The 21,140-nt window shown below is 35.0% G+C and overlaps 5 protein-coding genes across 13 annotated transcripts; 3 read left to right on the forward strand and 2 right to left on the reverse strand.

The window, feature by feature from the left end:
• The first annotated feature begins 85 nt into the window (after positions 1-85).
• On the forward strand, positions 86-1,294 carry LOC111780797. Of its 2 annotated transcripts, none has more exons than XM_023661236.1 (5): positions 86-313; positions 385-468; positions 559-708; positions 775-972; positions 1,064-1,294. In XM_023661236.1, the coding sequence occupies exons 1-5, from the start codon at positions 110-112 to the stop codon at positions 1,154-1,156; spliced, it is 729 nt and encodes a 242-aa protein (XP_023517004.1). In that variant the 5' UTR covers positions 86-109; the 3' UTR covers positions 1,157-1,294. The 2 variants fall into 2 exon arrangements, with proteins under 2 accessions (XP_023517004.1, XP_023517005.1); XM_023661237.1 differs by having other exon boundaries at positions 559-690.
• On the reverse strand, positions 1,245-4,435 carry LOC111780824 (vesicle transport v-SNARE 13-like). Of its 2 annotated transcripts, none has more exons than XM_023661238.1 (6): positions 4,359-4,435; positions 3,922-4,026; positions 2,689-2,747; positions 2,415-2,603; positions 1,877-2,047; positions 1,245-1,629 (listed from the first exon to the last, which is right to left on the reverse strand). In XM_023661238.1, the coding sequence occupies exons 2-6, from the start codon at positions 4,013-4,015 to the stop codon at positions 1,477-1,479; spliced, it is 666 nt and encodes a 221-aa protein (XP_023517006.1). In that variant the 5' UTR covers positions 4,016-4,026; positions 4,359-4,435; the 3' UTR covers positions 1,245-1,476. The 2 variants fall into 2 exon arrangements, with proteins under 2 accessions (XP_023517006.1, XP_023517007.1); XM_023661239.1 differs by having other exon boundaries at positions 4,257-4,405.
• Positions 4,436-6,754: 2,319 nt separating this feature from the next.
• Positions 6,755-8,343, forward strand: LOC111785886. The gene is made up of 2 exons (XM_023666284.1): positions 6,755-8,188; positions 8,246-8,343. Exons 1-2 carry the CDS (start codon positions 7,095-7,097, stop codon positions 8,337-8,339), a joined length of 1,188 nt encoding a protein of 395 aa, XP_023522052.1. The 5' UTR covers positions 6,755-7,094; the 3' UTR covers positions 8,340-8,343.
• A 903-nt stretch (positions 8,344-9,246) lies between these two features.
• Positions 9,247-11,200, reverse strand: LOC111785719 (transmembrane protein 230-like). Of its 2 annotated transcripts, XM_023666194.1 has the most exons (4): positions 11,033-11,200; positions 10,815-10,851; positions 10,210-10,531; positions 9,247-9,612 (listed from the first exon to the last, which is right to left on the reverse strand). In XM_023666194.1, exons 3-4 carry the CDS (start codon positions 10,478-10,480, stop codon positions 9,533-9,535), a joined length of 351 nt encoding a protein of 116 aa, XP_023521962.1. In that variant the 5' UTR covers positions 10,481-10,531; positions 10,815-10,851; positions 11,033-11,200; the 3' UTR covers positions 9,247-9,532. The 2 variants fall into 2 exon arrangements, with proteins under 2 accessions (XP_023521962.1, XP_023521905.1); XM_023666137.1 differs by lacking the exon at positions 10,815-10,851.
• A 3,777-nt stretch (positions 11,201-14,977) lies between these two features.
• Positions 14,978-20,913, forward strand: LOC111778484. 6 transcript variants are annotated; one of them, XM_023658351.1, is made up of 11 exons: positions 14,978-15,121; positions 15,352-15,439; positions 16,112-16,451; positions 17,600-17,683; positions 17,771-18,232; positions 18,330-18,462; positions 18,556-18,718; positions 18,797-18,925; positions 19,662-19,856; positions 20,184-20,306; positions 20,482-20,913. In XM_023658351.1, exons 3-11 carry the CDS (start codon positions 16,169-16,171, stop codon positions 20,593-20,595), a joined length of 1,686 nt encoding a protein of 561 aa, XP_023514119.1. In that variant the 5' UTR covers positions 14,978-15,121; positions 15,352-15,439; positions 16,112-16,168; the 3' UTR covers positions 20,596-20,913. The 6 variants fall into 6 exon arrangements, with proteins under 6 accessions (XP_023514119.1, XP_023514146.1, XP_023514138.1 ...); XM_023658370.1 differs by lacking the exon at positions 14,978-15,121 and adding an exon at positions 15,128-15,260; XM_023658378.1 differs by lacking the exon at positions 15,352-15,439.
• Positions 20,914-21,140: the final 227 nt, after the last annotated feature.

A 21,140-nucleotide genomic window follows, 5' to 3' on the forward strand; every position in this document is an offset into this window, starting at 1 on the left:
ATATAATGAGATCGATCATCCACGAGACCCCACATTGTTATTTATTGGAGGTGCAACTTGTTAAATGAATAAATAGAGGGATTTATGAACTTTGGAGAGAAGCTCCATCATGCTGTATTCAATTACACAGCAGCCAGGTCTGTGCGTTAAAAATGGCGTTGTTCTTCAGAAATCCCACCTCAAAAACCAAAAAATGAGTAGGTGGAAGTGCTTTGCAGTGTCAAAATCACAGCAGAAACCAAGAAAAGATCAGAACTTGTTATCTGTTTCTTTGAGATCTTTCAGTGACATACCGCTTTATGAGCCTCAAGGGGTAACAATACTTCTTCTTCCTCCCATGAATCCCCCTTTTGTTTAGGTATTGACTTTTATTTTTCGCTGTAGAAAGCTTCTTTTGATCAGTACTTGGAAGATAAACCCAGAGTGGTGAAAGCAACATTTCCAGGAAAAAGTGAACAGCTCAACCAGGTTTTCTTTTTTCATCATCTTTCTTCAACATTTTTGCCTTCTTTTCCATTCAAAAGAGTTCAACATATCTATACTTCTTATATTTTGAAGGAAGAGTGGAGAATTGAGACACCAAAAATCGAGTTTCTGTTTCTGAAGATATGGCCAACCATTGATATCAAAATCATCAGTAAAACCAGTGGAGAAGGCTACCCATCTGATGTTCCTCATAATATCACAAAAGTTCTTGACCTTCAAATGGTAATTCGTTTCATTGAAAGAACCATCCTCAAATAGTTATAAATGGTGTTTTGTTTTTTTGGGCAGACAAATTGGGAGCTCAATGGGATCCATAGAGACTACAGGCCATCTTCAGCCAATGTTTGTTCCAGAGGAGCTATTTACAGTAAAAAATTTGGAATCAGAAGCCGCCTTAAGTTTCAACTCCAAATAAATCTCAGCTTCCATATCCCGGACGCTCTGACTTTCGTTCCGAAAGATGTTTTCCAGAGCATCGTAGAGAAGGTAAAGACGCCATGGAAACCATTTTTTAAAACTCAGAACTCTTGATATATTTATATGCATATGTATTTGTTAAAAGGTTTGTGATGAACAGGGTTTGAAGGCAATGGTTGAGGACGTGAAGCTTAAAGCCATGGATAGATTGGTTGAGGATTATTGTGCATTCAGGAAGGAGAAGAAGAAGTAATTAGTAGAACATAAGTAGAAGCATAGAAGATAAAAGCATTTGGGAAAGTAAACAAATTAGCTCAAAGCATTTCTGTATATTCTCAATGTAAACGAATACCATGTCCTGTAAGGTATTAGAAACAGTATATTAAATGTTGGGTAAACCTTATACATCATTAATATTGTTTCTTGAACACAGAAGACTGAGACGCAGGCAAGAAATAGTTAATCTTGACACGAGTCATTGTGCAAACTCACAACAGACCACAAAGAAAAAAAGAAAAGAAAACACGAAGTCATGTTTCAACAAGCAACACCCAAATGAAGGAGATAAGCTTGCTATTTAGAAAGTTTGAAGTACAAAATCAGGACAATGGCCAAGACAAGGACAACAATAATGGATGTAACAATCCATTTGTTCTTGTTCATCCTTCTTGACATGTTGGTTAAAACTCTCTTACTCTTGTCAATGTTGTCATCTACTCCATGAAGCTGAAAAAGGTGGAAAATATAGAATAAAAACTACAAGCAGAGAGACCCCCAAAAGGAATACAATTTTAAAAACAAACATGAAAGAAAAAAGATCAAGTAGCCTAAATTTAAGAAGGAAAAATTAGGGAAGGATTTGCTTGACAAAGATAGTGGCGGTCATGAAATACAATGGCTGGTTTATCATAATCACAAGAACACAATATAAAGAATCTACATCACAAATAACATGAAAAGTAAAATCGCATACCGTATTATGAGCATGCAAGAGAGACTGTCGCTGCGAGTGCAAATCTTGAAGAATTGAAACTCCAAGTTCTTCTGTTTCTAGCATGGTTTTTCGACTTTCCTTAATTCTATCACTAGACTTACCTAGCCTCTCTGTTGTGGTCATTAATCTTGCTCTTTGATCAGTCGATGCCTATATGAAATGGTACGCAGGCATGAGTCATAGCTACTACACAATTGCAAAAGATAAATATATGAATGCTTCAGGACTTAAAATCAAGAATTAAGGAAGAGAAAGCGTGTCTTATAGGTTAAAAACTTTAACATTGACAACTACAAGAAACATAGCAACAACATCTTTGGTTTTCCAATGAGGCACAGCAAAAGACAATCTAATACATATTGTCTCGGACAGCTGATTAGTGCACCCATTTATTTATTTATTATAACCCGTCAAAAAAAATTGGAAGATTCTTTGGCAGTGGCAGTGATGAAGAAAATAAGTCATTTCAACATATATGTAATAAAAACAATTAGTATAGCAGTGGATACAGACATACCGTCAGTGTATCAGCCATTCCTGATTCCAGCAACTCATCTCTAGTGGCTGCATTTAAGTTTCCGGATTCAATGCGTTTAACTTCACTTTTCAAATTGTTGAGGTCAGATTTGTACTCTCTTAATTTAGCCAGAAGGACAGCCTTGACATTAGGAGGCAAACTTCTGGCCTCAAGATCCATTTTTCGAATCTATAAATCACAAAGAATATAATATTAACATTGCAAGATGATGTTTGAAGGCATTTTTCTCAACAAGGACATGTCAACTAAGTACCAGAGCTTCTGCTTCATCAATCCCAGCCTTCACTTCAGAAACCGTTTGCTTCTTTTGCTCTGCAGGTATGATACATTCATGTAGCAAATAACGTCAGTCTCTTTTTTTTCTCTAATATTAAACGAAATAATATAAAAGAAGCTTCAATTTGAAAGAAACTAAACAAATTGAATTTTAATGATCATCACTAAGAAAAGGTTAGAGAAAATTTGAAGCTAGATAGTGAACACTTAAACTTAAAAAGTCATTGCTGAGAAAGGATTAAAAATCCTCTTATTTTACAATAATCCAAGCAATAACTCCATGAGTCCGCTTGAAACCAATTGATTCGTGAGCCATTGCTTCTCCTCTCTCAGTTGACGTTTGGCAGCCATGAGAGAAAGTAGGAGAACAATCAATGAATGACCAAAAAGGCTGCAAATTTTGACAAAATTATACACCTTTGAGACTGGCTATGTATATGGATTAGCATCCTATAGGCAGGTATTTGCGAGTATTTGGATGTGCGTGTTGGAATGAACTACTTCATCTCTTCAAAGTAAAAGTATCCTACATTGTAATATCAAATAATCTACGGGGAGGATTTTGGCTCCACACAATTAAAAGTTGAGAGATACGGAAATCGAAAAGCAGCCATACACAATTAAAAGTTGAGAGATACGGAAATCGAAAAGCAGCCATAAAACGAGTGTTATTACAATAATCATTAACATGAAATGAAAATATACCATATGGAGTGGACTCTTTCTAATCTTCTTTCTGAATTATTTCCCAATTCAAGAATGAACAAGCTAAACATAAAGAGTGAGGGATCTAACAGAACTTATAACTGATCCAGATTTTAACAATATGCATACATGTTTGTCTATGAACAGTAATTCGCTTATGAATAGTAATTCGATTATTAACTACGGACATGTATGAGAGTGATTTTGAAACGGTTAAAAATATTTAATCATGATGTCATTTAAATGTTTTTATAACAGGACAAAAAACATGTTATTGAAATAATTCTAAATCAGACGAAGTTATTTTAACCAAGATTTGACAAGTTTTGACCCCCGAATCGATTGTTATTTAGCATCCCAAATACGCAATCCATAAACAAATATATATATATAACAGACATCGAGAAACAGCCACTGGCGCGAATTTCAATTTAATTTTCAGGTGGAATCTGAAAATATAACCACATATGGAAACCAAAATTCACAAATCAACAGGTGGAAATACCTCCATTTAGAGCACCAGCCGAAGTGCACTTTCTTGAGAGGTTCGCTGAGAGCTCGCAGTATTGGCGCTCATACCCTTCAAACACCTCACTCATCGTGCCCAAACCTTCAAAATCAAATTGCCCAAATCAGCGAAATCAGCATTTTACTCGCACGACAGATCCAAGCCAATCAAACAAGATTATTCTTAAAAAATCGTAGGAAAAGATAACATCAACGCTTCAATTCGATTCAATTAAAAAATAATAATAATAATAATAAAAGGCTCTCCGATCAACATGTAAGGTCCCAATTTCTGGGAAGACCCTGAGAATTAGACATCAATCGATAGGTTACCCAATTCGATCAGAGATGGTGAAACCCAAAGGCGAAGATTGTAGAACGTGAAAATTCGTGACTAAGCAATTGAAACAATTAAAGAACAAGAGGAATAGGTACCGACGCCCGTCGGAAGCACCAAATTTTGTTGTTGCAAATGAAGGCTTCGATGGCCAACGGCGTCTCAAGGAATTTACCCAATTCATTATATACTTTCGTTTCCAACCTTTACTTTTCTTTTTTCTTTTTTTTTTTCATGTCTAATTTTAATCTTTATTTATGATTTTATTATTACTATTTTGAAGTTCTAGTAAGGTATGTATACTTCACAAAAACATGAGAATAGAAGATCGTCTACCGACACAACCCGATGAGGAAGCTTCTCCGTAAAATTCCTCATTTATTTTAGAAGAGATCGGAGAGAAATTTTAGCAAGGTCGAAAACGACGACAGAGAGCAGAGAGGAGTGGGCACCAATGCTGAAAAACACGTCTCAACAATGCATCAACTCCTATAAATTTATCGCTTTGCCTACGGATAGGGGAGGCAACCGGAAGAGGCCAACCCTAATTTCGATCTCTACGATACTTATGGAGTTAGAGAAAGCTAGTAGAGTACGAGAATGATACTTTGAAGCTCAAATTCCTAGAGATTACAACATAACAATTAATCGATTGTGACGGCCCAAGCCTACCCCTAGCAAATGTTTTTCTTTTTGGGTTGTTACAAATGGTATCAGACCCAGGTTACCATGCGAGGAGACTAATCCTTGAAGGGGGTGGACACGAGCGGTATGTCAGTAAGGACGTTGGGCTCTGAAGGAGTGGATTGGGGGTCCCACATCGATTGGATAAGGGAACAAGTGCCAACGAGAACGCTGAGCCCTAAAAGATGATAGATTGTGAGATTCCACATCGGTTAAGGAGGAGAATGAAGCATTTTTTATAAGGGTGTGACTTCCGGAAAGGAATAATTGAGGTATTTAAATAGAATAATGGTTTCTTCTTTGAATGGGTTTGATTTATATTTAAATACAATAAGAAAATGAAGAAGAAATTTAAAAGCATATCTCTAGAAGTCTCCTTTTAGAATCCATCTAACAAAATAATTAACAACTTCCAAATGCTTATAATTTGTTTGGGTTTGATTCATTCAAAACTCATACATATATAATAATAAAAGCATTGTGAAACAAGTGGATTTTGGTTAATTTCAAGAACGATTAAATTGAAAATTAATATAATCTCGACTTTGTCTTCTTATTTGAAGCAGTTCTTCGCCTCTAGATTCGTTACATCTCATTAAATCTCTCTTTTATTTCATTATTTTTACGTTTTCATGGCTTTTTTAAGACCCTTTTTTTTTCTCGTGTTATTTATTTATTTTCTTTTTTAAAGACAGATTGTTAACATGTTTTTCGGTTTATTGATAAGAAATTGTGGATTGTATTTTAATTTAATAAAATATGAAATTAGTAAAAAAAAATTGATTTTATTTTCTATTATAACTATTTGTAATATTTTGTGTATTTCTTTTAGGGTAAATTATTAGATATATTGTCTTATTTGATTGTCTTAATTTTTAAAATCGAGAGATAAAAACCAAAGGGTAACAAAGTTTTTGACTTTTTGTATGTGTTTTTGTTGCATAATATCAAATAGCATTATTGTTTATAAATAAATAATTAATTAAAAATTTTGTCGACATCTAGAACTTTTTAGGGTGACGTTACCCAAATTTAGTTAAATAATATGATATTCAATGATTAACTATAAAGTTTTAAATTAAATTTCTAGTGTCACATTTGTAAGCTCAAATTCAAAATAAATAAATACATATTAATATTTAACCTATGATGTGACATTAAATACATTGGATAAATCGCTTTCCATTTACGTTCATTGCCAAAACACAAATAGTTAGAGAGCAATTTGGTCAGGCTTTCCTCTTTCTTTTTTTTTTCTTTTTTTTTCAATATTATATGGTTAATTATCCAAAGTAAAATGTTACGGAGTTCATGAAGCCTATCTAAAATTCGAAATCTAAATTTGATTAAACACATTACTTAATCGTCATTTTAAGAGTGAAGACTATCCCCTACAAACAAATATCACTCAACATAGGAGTGTTTCAAACTAAGCACGTTGATCTATCAATTATTCGTGTATTTCTCATTTACTCGAGTATTACAATAAATCTTATACCCTAATCGAAAAGTTAGATGTTTGAATTCTTCATTTCATTGGGTCTCTATTAGTCTATCTCAATTGTTATAAATGTAATTTAACTCCTAAGTAGCCAATAAAAAATACAACGATCGTCGAATAGTATATTATTTATTTATCATCACAAAGTGAAATAGTATCGAGTTAATTACCAATTTGATTCCCTTGTATGAAAGTGATAATTTCAAGGTTATTTGTCTTCTATATGCTGAAAAGATGTTTCTTTCTTTCTTTCTAAGTACCAATTAAAGCAATACTTGAAATCATTGATTACAAGGATTTGGAGTAAAATAAGAAATTAATTAAGCCATAAAGAAACCCTTTTGAATGAGTCAGAAAAATCACTTGAAAAATCACATCACTAACTTACCTGGTTTGAGTTTTGCAGTTGTTGATCAACTGCCATGTGGCCCCTTAAGATGAAGCCAATATTAAAAATTACAAAAATGTAGGACCAAAACTTCACGAAAGACCATTTCAATTCCCCAGCCATAGCACTTCTCTTCTTCCCCCTTTATAAATATGTACTTACAGCAACTCAAGATGAAGTCGAGCAATCCTAACTTTCCAGTGTCTTCTGCACTAAAAAGGGGAAGAGGAAGACAATTAACCAAAACAAAAATCATAGCAAATGGCAAGAAAGAGAAAGACTGTTGAAGGAGTTGAGGAAGACAAGAGCTCCGGTGAAGGAGGAGCTATGGGATGGGATGAAATGGTGAAGGAGGACGCGGTGGCTGCAGAGCTAGGAGGAATTCGAAGAGCTCGAAAGCGATTCGTTGGCGTCCGACAACGACCGTCGGGGCGATGGGTGGCAGAGATCAAAGACACCATACAAAAGATTAGAGTATGGTTGGGCACATTTGACACAGCGGAGGAAGCAGCTAGAGCTTATGATGAGGCAGCTTGCTTGCTCCGTGGCTCCAACACAAGAACCAACTTCTGGCCTTGCTCCCCTTTATCAGCTTCATCACCAGCCCTTCCTTCAAAGATTACCAATCTTCTTATCCAAAGGCTGAATGCAAGAAACAAGTCCATCAATAACAACAATCTTCCAAATAATCATCAAGAACAGAAACACCAGCCAACGCAAGAGAGGATTTTACACACAAATGAATATCGATGCAGAGAAGAATTGGCAACAACATGTTTAACAGACAAAGTTCTAAGTGATTTGCTGAACGACCATGAAGTTTTCACCACCAACAACCCCAATATTGAAGAAATCAGTAGGAGTTTTGAGTCGTGTTTGACTGAGAAAGATGAATCAGACGGTGGAGATATGGAGAGCGGCAACTGGTTGGGAATGACCCAGATGAGTAACTCAGAAGGAGATGAAAAAAGTGGAATCCAACAAGAAGAAGCAGAAGAAGAATCATGTGTTTTGGATTTTCATTTCCTCGATGACATTGGGCCACCATGTTACTACTCTCCATTTGAGATTGCAGAGGAGATAGGGGAGCCAATGGAAGCAGACGGGATCAATGAAGATGATCAGCCACCTTCAATGATGAGAGAAGCCATGAAAAGGATGAAATATGAGAGAAAGATTTCAGCTTCTCTCTATGCCTTTAATGGGATTAATGAATGCCTAAAATTGAAGCTTGGGAAAGATGGTGGGAATGGGAGAGGGAGATCTTCTGAGATGATAGCAAGCTTGAGAAAAGCATGTGACAGAAAGAGATCAGATGAGGAGAAGGTTGAAGAAGAAGAAGAAGAGGAGGAGGAGTATCAGCAAGTGATGAAAGAGAAGAAGATGGAGGAGGAAGAAGATAAAGAAGAAAGCTGTTCACCTGAAATGGAGTCTTTTTCAAGCAGTGAAGTTGACTTGTCGATTTGGAGTTCACTGGATCTTCCACCCATTTGCTTCGTTAGCTGAGTTCTCTGTCTTCGCCATCATCAAGTGGAAGTCCTGAAAGAGAAAATTGGGTTTCTGGGACTTTTTTTTTTTTTCCTCCTGTTTCGTTCTTTAATGAAAAACTGAAGTCTAAAATTTATATTTATAAACAATTAACCATATATCTATATAGATCATGGATGGAGAAGAACAATTGGGATGCATTGTTAAATTCATATCTTATCCACCAAACCATTAATTTTCATCTTAATTTTCAACCTTGCTAGTCTTCCTTTATTCATTACTTTGATTTATGTGAAATACATGATGATAAAAGAAAACACCAATCCCAGATGAACAGATATCGCAACNAGCATATTCTCTTTAGGCCTATGTTCACACACTTGCGTTGAATAACTGTCCCCTTCTTGTGTAAGGAAAGAATGCAGACATACCAAACACAGCCTACACTCTCTTCTTAGCTAAAGAATTTGATTATAAAATCAAATTGGTGCAAATACAGATAAATCGCACACAAGAAAGGGTTACTCTTTATCCCCCTAAAGTAGTTTGCTTCGGCTTTGCCGTCCAGCATTAGACAGCTTCCAAGAAGAACAAAATAATCAATTGTTGAAATAAAAGTTTTTGGGATTGGAGAGATCCCATCAAGCCGTTTATGGACAAAGTTGACAAATCTTTTAGTTTGTCCTTTGCTAAAACTAAAAAATCTTCAATCTACAACTGGCTTTTTTGATTGTACTAAAATATGGGCAGTAGGACGATTAAAGGTTTATAACAATCGACGATGTTTTTGAGCATCGAAGTCTAGAAACTATAAATATAGAAATCAATCAAAGATAACATTCATCTGGTGTTTTGGTATGAAACAACCTGTGCCTTGTCTTTATGTTCTCTTCTGCACAAGTAATCCAGAAAAAAGTTCAAATCCTGCATAAACCTTGCTCCACTCCGTTAGTCATAGAATGATCTCATTTGAAGTTTTTGCATGGACACAAGAGTTCATGAGTTTTAGCTACAAGACTTGTTAAGTTAACAAATCACACCTTCATGATTATCGTTTTTCTAAGTCTAAACAAGCTATGAAAAAGGAATAAACGATGAATACGTTACAAACTCAATAGACATAATTCTGTACAAACAATTTTCTAACTTCATATGATAGTTTTACATTGAAAGAGAGATGAGATAAGCATACACCATTGAGATAGAAACCCCTAGTAATCGGGAATGGAAGCAAAGCGATATCCATTAGCACCCCTCCATGCATAATATGCAATCCTAGTCTCATAAAAGCCTGCAACGACAAAGCAAAAGTTGCTCAGACTATCAAACTTCTAAGGCAGGATGAGCCAACGCCACTTCGAACCAAATAAATTAAATTGATAGTCACTTAAGCTTGGTAACACGACACTATTAACTCGAATTCTTCACGTGAAAAACGTCCAAAAGTTAGAAAATTTTCGAAAAAAACTTACTAGGTAGAAATTTGGTATCCTTTCGTGTTATCTAATAAACTTGACAAAATTTTTATAAAATTGACAATTTCTTTTGTAAAATATTCTCCCGCCAATCTGTGCCAATTGGAGTGCTTTAGAAATTTCTTTGACCCAAAATTTCCCTTTCTACATTATGTCATTGTTCTACATGACCATGCCACCATTGGATTCCATATTGTCGTCATGTTAAACCAAAATCATTATCATGACACCATTACTACGACACTTTAGCATACAATTTAGACAGTAAAGGCAGATGCTATCGGTAGATTCAGGCTATTGGTTGGAGAGATGATCGTAAGGTGACGCATATAAACCTACCTACTCAAAGGCTAGAAATAAATTATACAAGAATTACATTCAAGAAATCATGAAAAATAAATTCTCATCAATACCTGGGAGGAAGGTTAGAAAGCCCAATGCTAAAAGACCATAAGCTTGTGATTTCTCTCCAGCCATGTGACCAGTTAATACAAAGTACGAAAGAAACAAAAGCAATGACCCAAGAAGCAACAGGAAGAGAGCAAGAGCAATGGATTTCCACGGGATCTTGTCAAAAGCTTTTGGGGTATAGTAAAAGCGAGGATCATATTGACTTCCTTCATAATCAAGATCGTTATCATCAGCAGCAAGGGAGCTGTAACGAACATTCCGTCTAGATGCCATGGCAACGAATATCAACAATGGAGTCTTCAAATTTCAACTAACTCAAGCCACCTTTAAAATTAAGAACCAAATACATTACAAAGACATCTAGAAGGGATTAAAAATTATGATTTTCACATGATCATCAATATTAAACACAGTGGATTATAACCGTTCTCAAAACCGCACGTAAACTATAATGATCACCGACCAATTGACATGAGAAAAAATGAAATCACAAGTGAAAATAAAGTTCGGAAAAAAAAAATCCCATGGATTTCAAACTCAGCCAGGTACTAATTTGGTTTCTTTTTTTTTTTTTTTTAAAGAGAATCGTAATGCTCTGTGGTCATACGAGAGTCAGAATTTCATGCCATAGTTCTTCCCAGATCCTGAAAAAGTAGAAAATACGGTAGGCTCGACTGATTTGACTGATTTCATGATAAATTTGAGGGAAATTTTTCCCGCTTGAATCTATTATAATTCTGCATTCTTCTAATCAGAAGTAAAATGAAAAGGAGCAATTGAATCCCTACAATCCAGAGAGGCAACAGAAAAGGTGAGAGACTCTACCTGGAATAGCAAATGTAAAAGGCAAAATAGAAGAGACGATAGAACGCGATCGGGAAGTTTCGAAAGTCCCGCCGGAATGAAAAGTCCGAGAGAAGCTTCTTTCGAAATCTCACCGGAGGCTGTGAGCAAAGCCCGTCGTTTCTTCGATCCTGGATTCGACGGTGACTGAAACTGGTTGACTGGATTCCTGGACCTTGAACTTCAAGTTGGGCCCAGCCCTTTAACCATTATTGGGCTGGGCCGGCTGGCTATGCTTTTTTCTTCTCTTCCCTAAAGGGTGTATAAAGCTAAATTATTAAAAAAAATAATAATAATATATATTGAATTTCATCTTTTGTTTCCAACATATCAAATATTACTTTTGACCATCTGTAAAAATTACAAAATTATCATTAAACGTTAAAATAAAATTGGTCATAGTCAAATTAAACCAATTAAATTTTATATTTGGAACAACCATAAATCTAGCCAGGATCGTGTTCGGACTTACCTATAGGATGAGTCTGTGGATGAGGTTGCTTTTATACGACTTGTTATCACATTTATAAATGACAAGTCATCTACTTGCAAAGCGGTTAGGGTTACACGCTGTCCTAGGGATAGATTCTATATATAATTATAATTATAACAAATATAAAATTAATAGCCATTAAAATGGATCTGTTTAGGAAAAATATATAATCGAGTGATTAATGCAATTCGGGAAAGACGCTTATTTCCTCTATCTTCATTAATTTGGTTGTGTTTAAAATATTAATGGTAGGAAAGAAATTAAAAAGTAATGATAATAAATTATTAACTAATTTCTCCTACCCCTCAAGGAGCCCTTGGTTGTTTAAAAATATTAACTAATTTCACATATATTTTTTTTTAATTTAGCTAAATTATAGAAATTAGTCGATGAGTTTTATATCACTAACAACCATACAGGAACAATAATTTATTGTATAGAAAGAAATTAGAAATTATTGGATGAAAAGAAAAATCTCACATCTGTTAATTTAGGGAATGATCATGGGTTTATAGTGGGAATGCAATCTCCATTGATGTGAGACATTTTGAAGAAGCCCAAAACAAAGCCATGAAAACTCATGCTCAAATTGAAAAATATCATACCATTGTACAGAATGGTGGGGAGGGAATTTTCTTCTATATGGGTTTGGAATTGGTGAAGGTTTATAAGGGAAGTAAGACTTTTTTTTTTCTTTTTTTTTTCTCTATATTATGAACAAAAAAAATAATAAATGATTTTTGGAAATTATTTAAACTAATCAATATAACAAAGGTAAGTGTTAATTGTTAAATTGGAAAAGAAAAAAAAACAATAGTTGGCTTCTTTAGCTCCATTGACTTTTTTTGCCTCGTTTTGATTATTTTGGATCATCCCAATTTATTTATTTATTTTAATTAATACCGTAAAAATTAATATAGTTATTATTTTGGATAATTATTGATATTTAGTACTGTTGTTTTTTATTTTTGTCGATTATGTTTGGTCCATGAACAAACTCTAAATTCGATTTTTTAATTAAATTAAATATCGTAGATGAGATTGAATTTCAGCTGAATTTAAGAATTATAAGCTAGAGTGAACTTAAAAAGTATGGAACTCAACTTACACTAAATTTTTTTTTTTTAATTTTTTAATTTTTTAATTTTTTAATCTTAAATTATTTGAATGGATAAAAATAAATAAAACTTTGGTATCAATTTTAAGGTTATTTTTATTAAATTAAAAGTTATATATATAATAATATTATCATAAGTGACATAAGGTGGACAAGTAGGAGGATTTTTTAAGCTTTGAAATTAAAAGTGTCGAGCTTTAACCTTTAAGACAAAGTTAATCAAAACTTTGAAGATAAATAATATAAATTTCATGCTAACAATAACAATCTCTTAATCACTTTTCGAGTTTCGCCTTTTCCCTTATGTGCATCTGTTTTAGGTGAGGTCGATCCTACAGCTAAAATACTTACTCCAGAGGTCGTACAACATTTCTTAATTGTATGCTCATAATCTTCTAATATTTTTTTTCGTGAAAAGAAAAAGAAACGAAACATTAATGAATGGAAATGTTTATATATTTAAAGCTAGTTGAATAATGGTCTGAATAGATCGGATGTGACCAAATTTTAATAACTTTTTGTTCATCGTGTGTGACAATAAAGTTAGACAAATTTCAAATCAAACAAAATAATTCCATTTCATAATTTAAGAAAGGTGATGAAAATGGTGGGGTTAGAAATTGGGAACATATTTTTTCTTTTTAACAAATAAATTATTTATTTAAAACAAAATAAATGTTGGTTGAGGAATACAGCTTTATTGAAGTTGGATTTTTTTTGGCTTATTTTCAAAATTAAGCATTACCATATATATATATATTATAATTTTTTGATTGGACCATACATTATATAATATGTTATTAAAATTAATGTGTTACATGTGTTGCTACCATATGCCACGTCTTTCTTGATGAATTCATAATTCCAATGTCTTTAACTTTTTTTTATTTTATTTCTTTATCATATAAGATATGATTTGTCACAAAATTATATACACTAAAGTAAAATTCATAGTGGGTTTTCAATATTCATTGCCTTACGAAAAGACCATAATGCCCCAGAGAAGACTGGAGATGCCATGGTGGGATTTGGTGACCAAATCTCAATAGAGTTGTTGACTTTATAAAGTCAATAGTCATTAAATGATCGATTAATCCCTTCGAGACATTAAAAGATTATAAATAATACAATCACATTAGTGGTTTAAATACTCTCTTAGTCTTTTTTTTTTAATCTTAGTTAAATAAGTATTTTATTTTATTTATTTTTTTAATTATCAAGTGGTTAAACTTTTATTTTAATTTAATAAAACTCATACTTTTAAATTTCATCCTTATCTAGTACTTACAAAAAATATAACAAATATTTTAATTTTTCTATTTATTTAAAAAAATAGCTTTATTCTTTAATTTATTCTTGAAACCTATTATTAGAATGTAAATCAGTTTTTACACGAAAATTAAAATTAATAATTGTATCTTTTAGGAAATAAATGTAAATTACAATATATATAATAATAATTTAACCTAATAATAAAAATTTAGCATATTTTAAAAGAAAAAAATAGTTTAATTAATCCATCCCAACGAAAATAATTAAATAAAAAATAAAATAAGCTTATTTAATGGGATCATTGTAGCACGAAGATTAAATTAAAATAAAAATAAAATAATTATTGGGACGAAATAGATATTATTATATTATAAAACAAGCTTAGGAAGATAATCGATATATTCTAAGTCAAAATAAATATCAAGTACTTGCTTGCTCGTATGTTTTAAATTATTGTTTTAAGTGTCTTATTCTAATCCTTCTTTCATTAAGCTCAAGTTTAACATTCATCAAATCAGCTTTGAATCGAGCGGACTAGATAAAAGTACATTATCATTTTTTTATGTGAGATCCCACATTCGTTGTAGAGTGTGAAAACTTCTTTCTTACAAACACATTTTAAACCCGTGAAACAGACGATGATATGTAACAAGCCAAAGCGGACAATATCTATGGTGGACAATATCTTTTACTATGATATCTGAGCCAGACACCAAGTAATGTGTCTGCGAAGACTCTGAGCTCTTAAGTGGGTGGATCGTGAGATCATACTTCGATTGGAGATAGAAACAAAATATTATTTATAAGAATGTAAAAATCTCTTATTAAGAGACGCATTTGTGAAACTGACCTCCAAATTGAATTTTTTTATAACTTTTTCATTAAGTAAAAACATTATTTTAAAGTTTAATAAAGAGAGAAAAAAAATGTTCAGATAAAGAGAGAAAAAACGTGTTGAAGTTGATTTTGGCGGTTGTTTTAATTATTAATGGTTTAATTTGAGAATATAAATATAAATAATGAAAAGAAAAGACGGAGGCAACGACTGAAAAATTTGTAACACGGAATTGGTGGAGGACAACTCCTGAAGGCGGAAGAAGACAACACCAGCTGATCCTTCTCTCTCACTCTGTTTCTGTGCCGACAAATTCCGAGACAGAGCAAACCTAAATTTCAGGAGAAAAAAAAAGTAAGCGATGAAGATAGTGAGCGATCAAATAGAGCCTTCATAGTATCTCTGCGTTTTGCTTTCTGCTTCTTCTGCAATTCGTTTCTTCCTCCATTTCATTGTTTCTTTTTTAGTGTTTCGAGGAAGAATCGCCATCTGGGTATTTTATTGCACTTCGATCTGATTTCTTTTTGGACCCACCCACTTACCCTTTTCACAATTTCAACCCCTCCTTCACTTTTGGGTCGCAGGAAAAGGGAGATAGCTCCGCCGTGATCCGCCCGGCATCACGGAATCGTTTCTGGAAGTTCTTCTCTGTAATCCCTTTGATTAGTTCTGGTTCGTCCCTGCATTTTCCTTATGTTTTGTTGATGAAATCTTCTTGTTCAAGTTGTTCAAGTTGTTCTTGTTCTGTTTGGTTAAGTGCTGAATCACGAGATATTGTTTTTGGGATTTTAATATTGTGGGGGTTGTTGTTGTTGTTGTTGTTAATCATTATCACCATCTTCAGGAACAGTAAAACGCAATTATTTTTTGTTTTAATCTGTGAAATGGTTCTGTTTTTCAATTCTTTTTTTTCTTTTTTACATTGACATCATGTTCTACTTTGTTCATGGATGTTGTTTTCATCCATTTGTTCTTTTATGTGGTTCTTACTCATGAAACATTATGTCCTCCAATTCATTCAAGTGGACCCTCAAACCTTTTCTCTCAAATTTCCTTTTCTATTTGTTTGTTCTTTTGTATTTGGTTTTTCTCTTTTGAGATGGCATAGCCAAGGAAAGAGGGCTCTTCTTTTTCTCTCTCGTCTCCAATTTCTCCAGATTCAAGGTTGAAGCTTCAAATTTCTCAGATTTTTCAGCGTTTTAGTTTTGGGATTCCACCAAAATTTTGTTTGAATCTATCTGTCTCTATCTCTTTTGTGCTCTCAGAACATGATGTATGTAGAGATTTACAGTATCACTGTAATATGTATCCGGAATTGATGATTGAATACACCATTTTTTTCAGGTATTTGATGAGGTGAATCGAGCTTGGGGTGATTCTTTTGATTTTTGGAAGGCTATCATGGGAGGCTGTGTATCAACACCATCTAAAGAGATAAGAACACGGAAGAAATTGCATCACCAGTTTGGAAAATATGGTCGAAAGATCTCGAGTTCTATCCCGAGAGCTATCGTAAAAAGGAAGAGCAATGCAGGAAATAGAGTCACTGATTATGCAGTCAGTGAGTTTGTTCATATGGATTTTGAGAATGGTGCAACCACTACATGTAGAAGATCAGAGGTTTCTAATTCAACATTCCACCTCACTCAGTTGCAATGGCTCCACAGTCAGTATGATGCAAACGGTATGCCCTTTCCAGTTGAACCATTTAACCATTGGATTATGTCATTTGGGTCTCTGGTAGGATCTTATAAAACGAGTTTGGCAAGTGATTGATATTTGGTCTTTCTGGTATTTATTTCTTCCACTTTAACCATTTGACCTTGTTTAACGTTGTTGAGAACATAAAATTAGTTAAAACATGTTTGAGTGGTTCTTTTCCTTCTAAAAGTTCGATGCTTCTGTTGCTGTCGTGTAGTTTTTTTCTCGTAGGCAGCTTATCGACAATTGAAGTTGTGCTTCTTTTCAAAATCAAGGTCTTGTGAATGGTGATTTTAAAGATGATATATGCATGAGATATTGTCTTATGAGGATGTATTTGATCTATGTAATCCTTTTGAACTGTCATTTTGTGAGATTCTACATCGATTGGGGAGGAGAACGAAACACCTTTTATAAGGGTGTGGAAACCTCTTCCTAACAGACGCGTTTTAAAAACTTTGAGTGCAGGGAAAGCCCAAAGAGAACAATATCTGCTAGTGGTGGGCTTGGACCATTACAAATGGTATCAGAGCCAGACATCGGGCGATGTGCCAGCAAGGAGGCTGAGCCCTGAAGGGGGTGGACACGAGGTGGTGTGTCAACAAGGATGCTAGGCCTTGAAGGGGGGTGGATTGGGGGGTCCCACATAGATTAGAGAAGGGAACGAGTGCCAACGAGAACGCTGGCCCCAAAGGGGGGTGAATTGTAAGATTCCACATCGATTAGGGAGGAGAATGAGACAACTTTTATAAGGGTGTGAAAACCTCTCCCTAGCCGCACGTTTTAAAAACCTCGAGGGGAAGCATGAAAAGGAAAGCCCAAAGAGGACAATATCTGCTAGCGGTGGGCTTGGACCGTTACACATTTGTTTTGGTTTGGAACTATGCATCATTTTTGATCTCTTGAACTATAAAGTGCCAACAAATTTATGATTGTGCAATATATCTATGCACAAACATTCTCCTTTATGCTTCCTTTTCCTGATGATTATATGGTCTGATTTGAAGTCTACGTTTGACTCTATTGTTTTGTCTGAAGTCAAATACTTGCCATTTCACTCCGGCATCTTAGGAACAATGTTAATAGAAGTTACTAACTCGTTGAACTTGATTTCCAATTGTTGTGTTTCAGCAATAGGCCAAGACGAAGCTTGGTTTGACTCGGTCAGTGTTCTGGAATCCGACTCAGACGATGAATTCAGTAGTTTGCATGGAGGTAATATTTGATCATCGGATTTTATCTTGTAAGCATTTTAAGATTCAGTTCTTGAGTATTGACTGTTTGATCATCGGTTCTTCGCAGATGGTTTTCCATCCGTAGGAAATCCGATCGGGAACATCTCGAGTGGCCAAGTGGTTCAGTATGAAAGATCGTCACGCTTTCTGGAAAATAGATGCAAATATGAAGAATACCATGAAAGCTATCTAAAAATAGATGGAGGGAAACCAGAAAATATCAAGAACAAGGATGAATATGGATTTGGACTCATGAATTGCCAAGGTAATGAAATTTCCAGCAAGAAGAGGTCGATGTTAGATCGTTCGTATGGCAGCTTTAAAGATCTAAAAGACGATTGCCGCAATTCTCTAGAGAAGAATCAAGAGAACACATTAAAGTCTGCCTTACCTCGCATCGTTCCGTCTATAAGTTTCAACGAGAAGATTCCGAGTTCTCAGACTCCTCAGGGACTCAAAAAGCAGTCAGCAGTTTTCAGGCTTTCCTTTAAGAGACGGTCATATGATGGAGAAGAAACCATAGAAAAATGTAAGTGTTCATATAATTTGAACCTCATATATAGATTTACTTGTTTCGGTCTGGGGAACGAGCAATAACAACCTGTCTAATTTATTGTTTGTGACAGGCCAATCAAAGAAGTATCTATACCGTCCGAAAGCGGGACATATACCATGTTTTTCAGGGGAGAAAACACCTCCAGGAAGCTGGTCCGAGATTCCGCCATCAACTTTTAAACTTCGTGGCGAAAGCTACTTCAAGTATGCAATTTTCTTTCACTCAATATCATGGATTTCGTGATTTCTTTTGTTATTTCGCGAACTTTATAAGTTTCTTCTGATCTTTCAATGTAGAGATAAGAAGAAATATCCTGCCCCGAATACGAGTCCTTATGTTCCAATCGGCGTCGATTTGTTTATGTGTCCGACGAAAATCAACCACATTGCTCAACATCTGGAGCTTCCTTTTGTAAAATCTGATGCAAAAGTGCCTCCATTACTCATTGTAAACATTCAGGTACTGCTTAATTTTGTTAATACCTTATACGTTCATGACTACGTTCATGGCATTTAAAAGCCTTGTAATTTGTTGCAGTTGCCTATTTATCCTGCTGCAATGTTCCTTGGTGATAGTGATGGTGAAGGAATGAGTCTGGTTTTGTATTTCAAGGTTTCTGAGAAGTTTGATAAGGATATCTCTCTTCATTATCAGGAAAGCATCAAGGTACTTTCCTTTTCCACCCCGTTTTTTCACTAAAAAAAAATCAGCTGTGAGATCCCACATCGGTTGCGGAGAAGAACGAAACACCCTTTATAAGGATGTAACCTCTCCCTAGCAGATACGTTTTAAAAAATCTTGAGAGGAAGCCCAAAAGGGAAAACCCAAAGAAGACAATATCTACAAACGGTGGGCTTGGGGCGTTACAAATGGTATCAAAGCCAGACACCGGGTGATGTGCAAGCGAAGAGGCTGAGCCCTGAAGAGGGTGGACATGAGGCGATGTGCCAGGAAGAACGCTGGCCTCGAAGGGGGTGGATTGTGAGATCCCACATCAGTTGGGGAGGAGAACGAAACCCCCTTTATAAGGGTGAGGAAACCTCTCCCTAGCAGACGCGTTTTAAAAAATCTTGTGGGGAAGCCCAAAGAAGACAATATCTGCTAACGGTGGTGGATTGAGGGGTCCCACATGGATTGGAGAAGGGAACAAGTGCCAATGAGGACGCTGGAGGAGGAGAACGAAACACCCCTTATAAGGGTGTGGAAACCTCTCCCTAGTAGACGCGTTTTAAAAAACCTTGAGAGGAAAGCCCAAAGAGGACAATATCTGGTAGCGGTGGGCTTGGGCCGTTACACCAGCATTCATATCGAAGTCAACTTAGTATGCTGAGCTTTTTGGCTTTTCAGTTTGATTTTCTGCTCTTTCTCACTCTATCATTTTCTCATTTTGCTTTCTCTACAGAAATTGATTGATGATGAGATGGAAAAAACCAAAGGATTTACGAAAGATTCTACTGTTCCATTCAGGGAAAGGCTTAAGATTATGGCAGGGGTGGTTAATCCAGAGGATCTCCATTTGAGTTCTACTGAAAGGAAGCTCGTTAGCGCTTATAATGAAAAACCCGTCCTGTCACGGCCGCAGCACAACTTTTACAAGGTACTTAATTAGAAACATTAGAACAAACGTCCTTCGAATATTCTGATTCCGTTTTAGAATTAGAACACCGGATGAACGAACCTTTAGCTTACAAGTTTTGATCGAAAACCAAACTCTACCTTACGTAAAGTTGTCATAGTATGTTTAAGCTCTGGATTTTAAACCGCTGCTTACTACCTGGTATTGGCCATAATTCATACGAACGATCTTGGCTTAGATAAGCGATGAATACTAGTGGTGCGTTCTATTAGGCCAAGGGAAAATGACAGTGCTCGTTCTGAAATTTTATGTTTTCTTATACGTTCAACGATCTTTTAACAATTGCAGGGCCAAAATTACTTCGAGATTGATCTGGACATTCATCGTTTCAGCTATATATCTAGAAAGGGGCTCGAATCATTTCGAGAACGTTTGAAAAACGGAATACTTGATCTTGGTCTAACCATCCAGGTATATATTCTGGTCAAACACTTCGATCATTCATTTGGTACGTCAAATCGTTGATTTAAAACCGAAGTCGAACATGATTTTAAAACCGAAAACGATAGCAGATAGCAGTAGTGCATACATACATTGATGTTGAGCCAAACCAAATCTCTTTTTAATTGCTTCTCTGTTAAAACAGGCACAAAAACCTGAAGAACTGCCGGAGCAAGTTCTGTGTTGTGTGAGGCTGAATAAGATTGATTTTATGGATCATGGACAGATACCCACATTAGTGACCTTTGAAGAAGACTGATACTGACCATATGGTACGTTTCTCGACTTGGTCCAACATGTCATGACTCGAGCAGGCTCAACGATGACAGGCAGACGACATCCATTTTAACTCACGGAAATACCGACCCATCGGTCCGACTATCTAATCCAAAGGTAACCTTCATTTTTGTCCAATGAATCACTGTTCTTCCTCCCACCCAAAAGCTTCAACCATTAAATCAGCAAGCCTTGACTAGCAATGCCTCAATGTCCTGTTAAAAATTTATAACCAGTCTCTCTGTACATGTTTATTGCATCGTCGTAATAATGAGAGCCAAAGAGTACGACGTCGATATGAGCATGGAGATCAAATAGTCGAGACATTAGTAACTTCCTTCGCGGATCATTCATTCAAATCCTCACTATTGTTTGAAAAAGAAAAAAAAAATAAATTTTCGTTATATTCAAGGACTTCTGTACTATTATTATTTGAGTGATTTTGACTTTATTTTAGTTACTTTAATAATTTAAAATGGGACAAATTAAAACTATAAATACGAAAATTCTTAATTTTATACCTATATT

This window comes from Cucurbita pepo, chromosome LG01 (assembly GCF_002806865.2).
Source record: "Cucurbita pepo subsp. pepo cultivar mu-cu-16 chromosome LG01, ASM280686v2, whole genome shotgun sequence".
Lineage (NCBI taxonomy): Eukaryota > Viridiplantae > Streptophyta > Magnoliopsida > Cucurbitales > Cucurbitaceae > Cucurbita > Cucurbita pepo.

Excerpts from the sequence above, each read along its gene's own strand:
- LOC111780797 (XM_023661236.1), top strand. The coding sequence starts at position 110 with ATGCTGTATTCAATTACACAGCAGCCAGGTCTGTGCGTTAAAAATGGC. Across the intron at positions 314-384 it reads CGCTTTATGAGCCTCAAGGG|AAAGCTTCTTTTGATCAGTA; the intron begins GTAACAATACTT and ends TTTTCGCTGTAG. Across the intron at positions 469-558 it reads AAAGTGAACAGCTCAACCAG|GAAGAGTGGAGAATTGAGAC; the intron begins GTTTTCTTTTTT and ends TATATTTTGAAG.
- LOC111780824 (XM_023661238.1), bottom strand. The coding sequence starts at position 4,015 with ATGAGTGAGGTGTTTGAAGGGTATGAGCGCCAATACTGCGAGCTCTCA. Across the intron at positions 2,748-3,921 it reads GGCTGGTGCTCTAAATGGAG|AGCAAAAGAAGCAAACGGTT; the intron begins GTATTTCCACCT and ends TCATACCTGCAG. Across the intron at positions 2,604-2,688 it reads TTGATGAAGCAGAAGCTCTG|ATTCGAAAAATGGATCTTGA; the intron begins GTACTTAGTTGA and ends TGTGATTTATAG.
- LOC111785719 (XM_023666137.1), bottom strand. The coding sequence starts at position 10,480 with ATGGCATCTAGACGGAATGTTCGTTACAGCTCCCTTGCTGCTGATGAT. Across the intron at positions 9,613-10,209 it reads CTTTCTAACCTTCCTCCCAG|GCTTTTATGAGACTAGGATT; the intron begins GTATTGATGAGA and ends TTGTCGTTGCAG.
- LOC111785886 (XM_023666284.1), top strand. The coding sequence starts at position 7,095 with ATGGCAAGAAAGAGAAAGACTGTTGAAGGAGTTGAGGAAGACAAGAGC. Across the intron at positions 8,189-8,245 it reads GAAGAAGAAGAGGAGGAGGA|CTGTTCACCTGAAATGGAGT; the intron begins GTATCAGCAAGT and ends TAAAGAAGAAAG.
- LOC111778484 (XM_023658351.1), top strand. The coding sequence starts at position 16,169 with ATGGGAGGCTGTGTATCAACACCATCTAAAGAGATAAGAACACGGAAG. Across the intron at positions 16,452-17,599 it reads CAGTCAGTATGATGCAAACG|CAATAGGCCAAGACGAAGCT; the intron begins GTATGCCCTTTC and ends GTTGTGTTTCAG. Across the intron at positions 18,233-18,329 it reads AGAAGAAACCATAGAAAAAT|GCCAATCAAAGAAGTATCTA; the intron begins GTAAGTGTTCAT and ends TGTTTGTGACAG.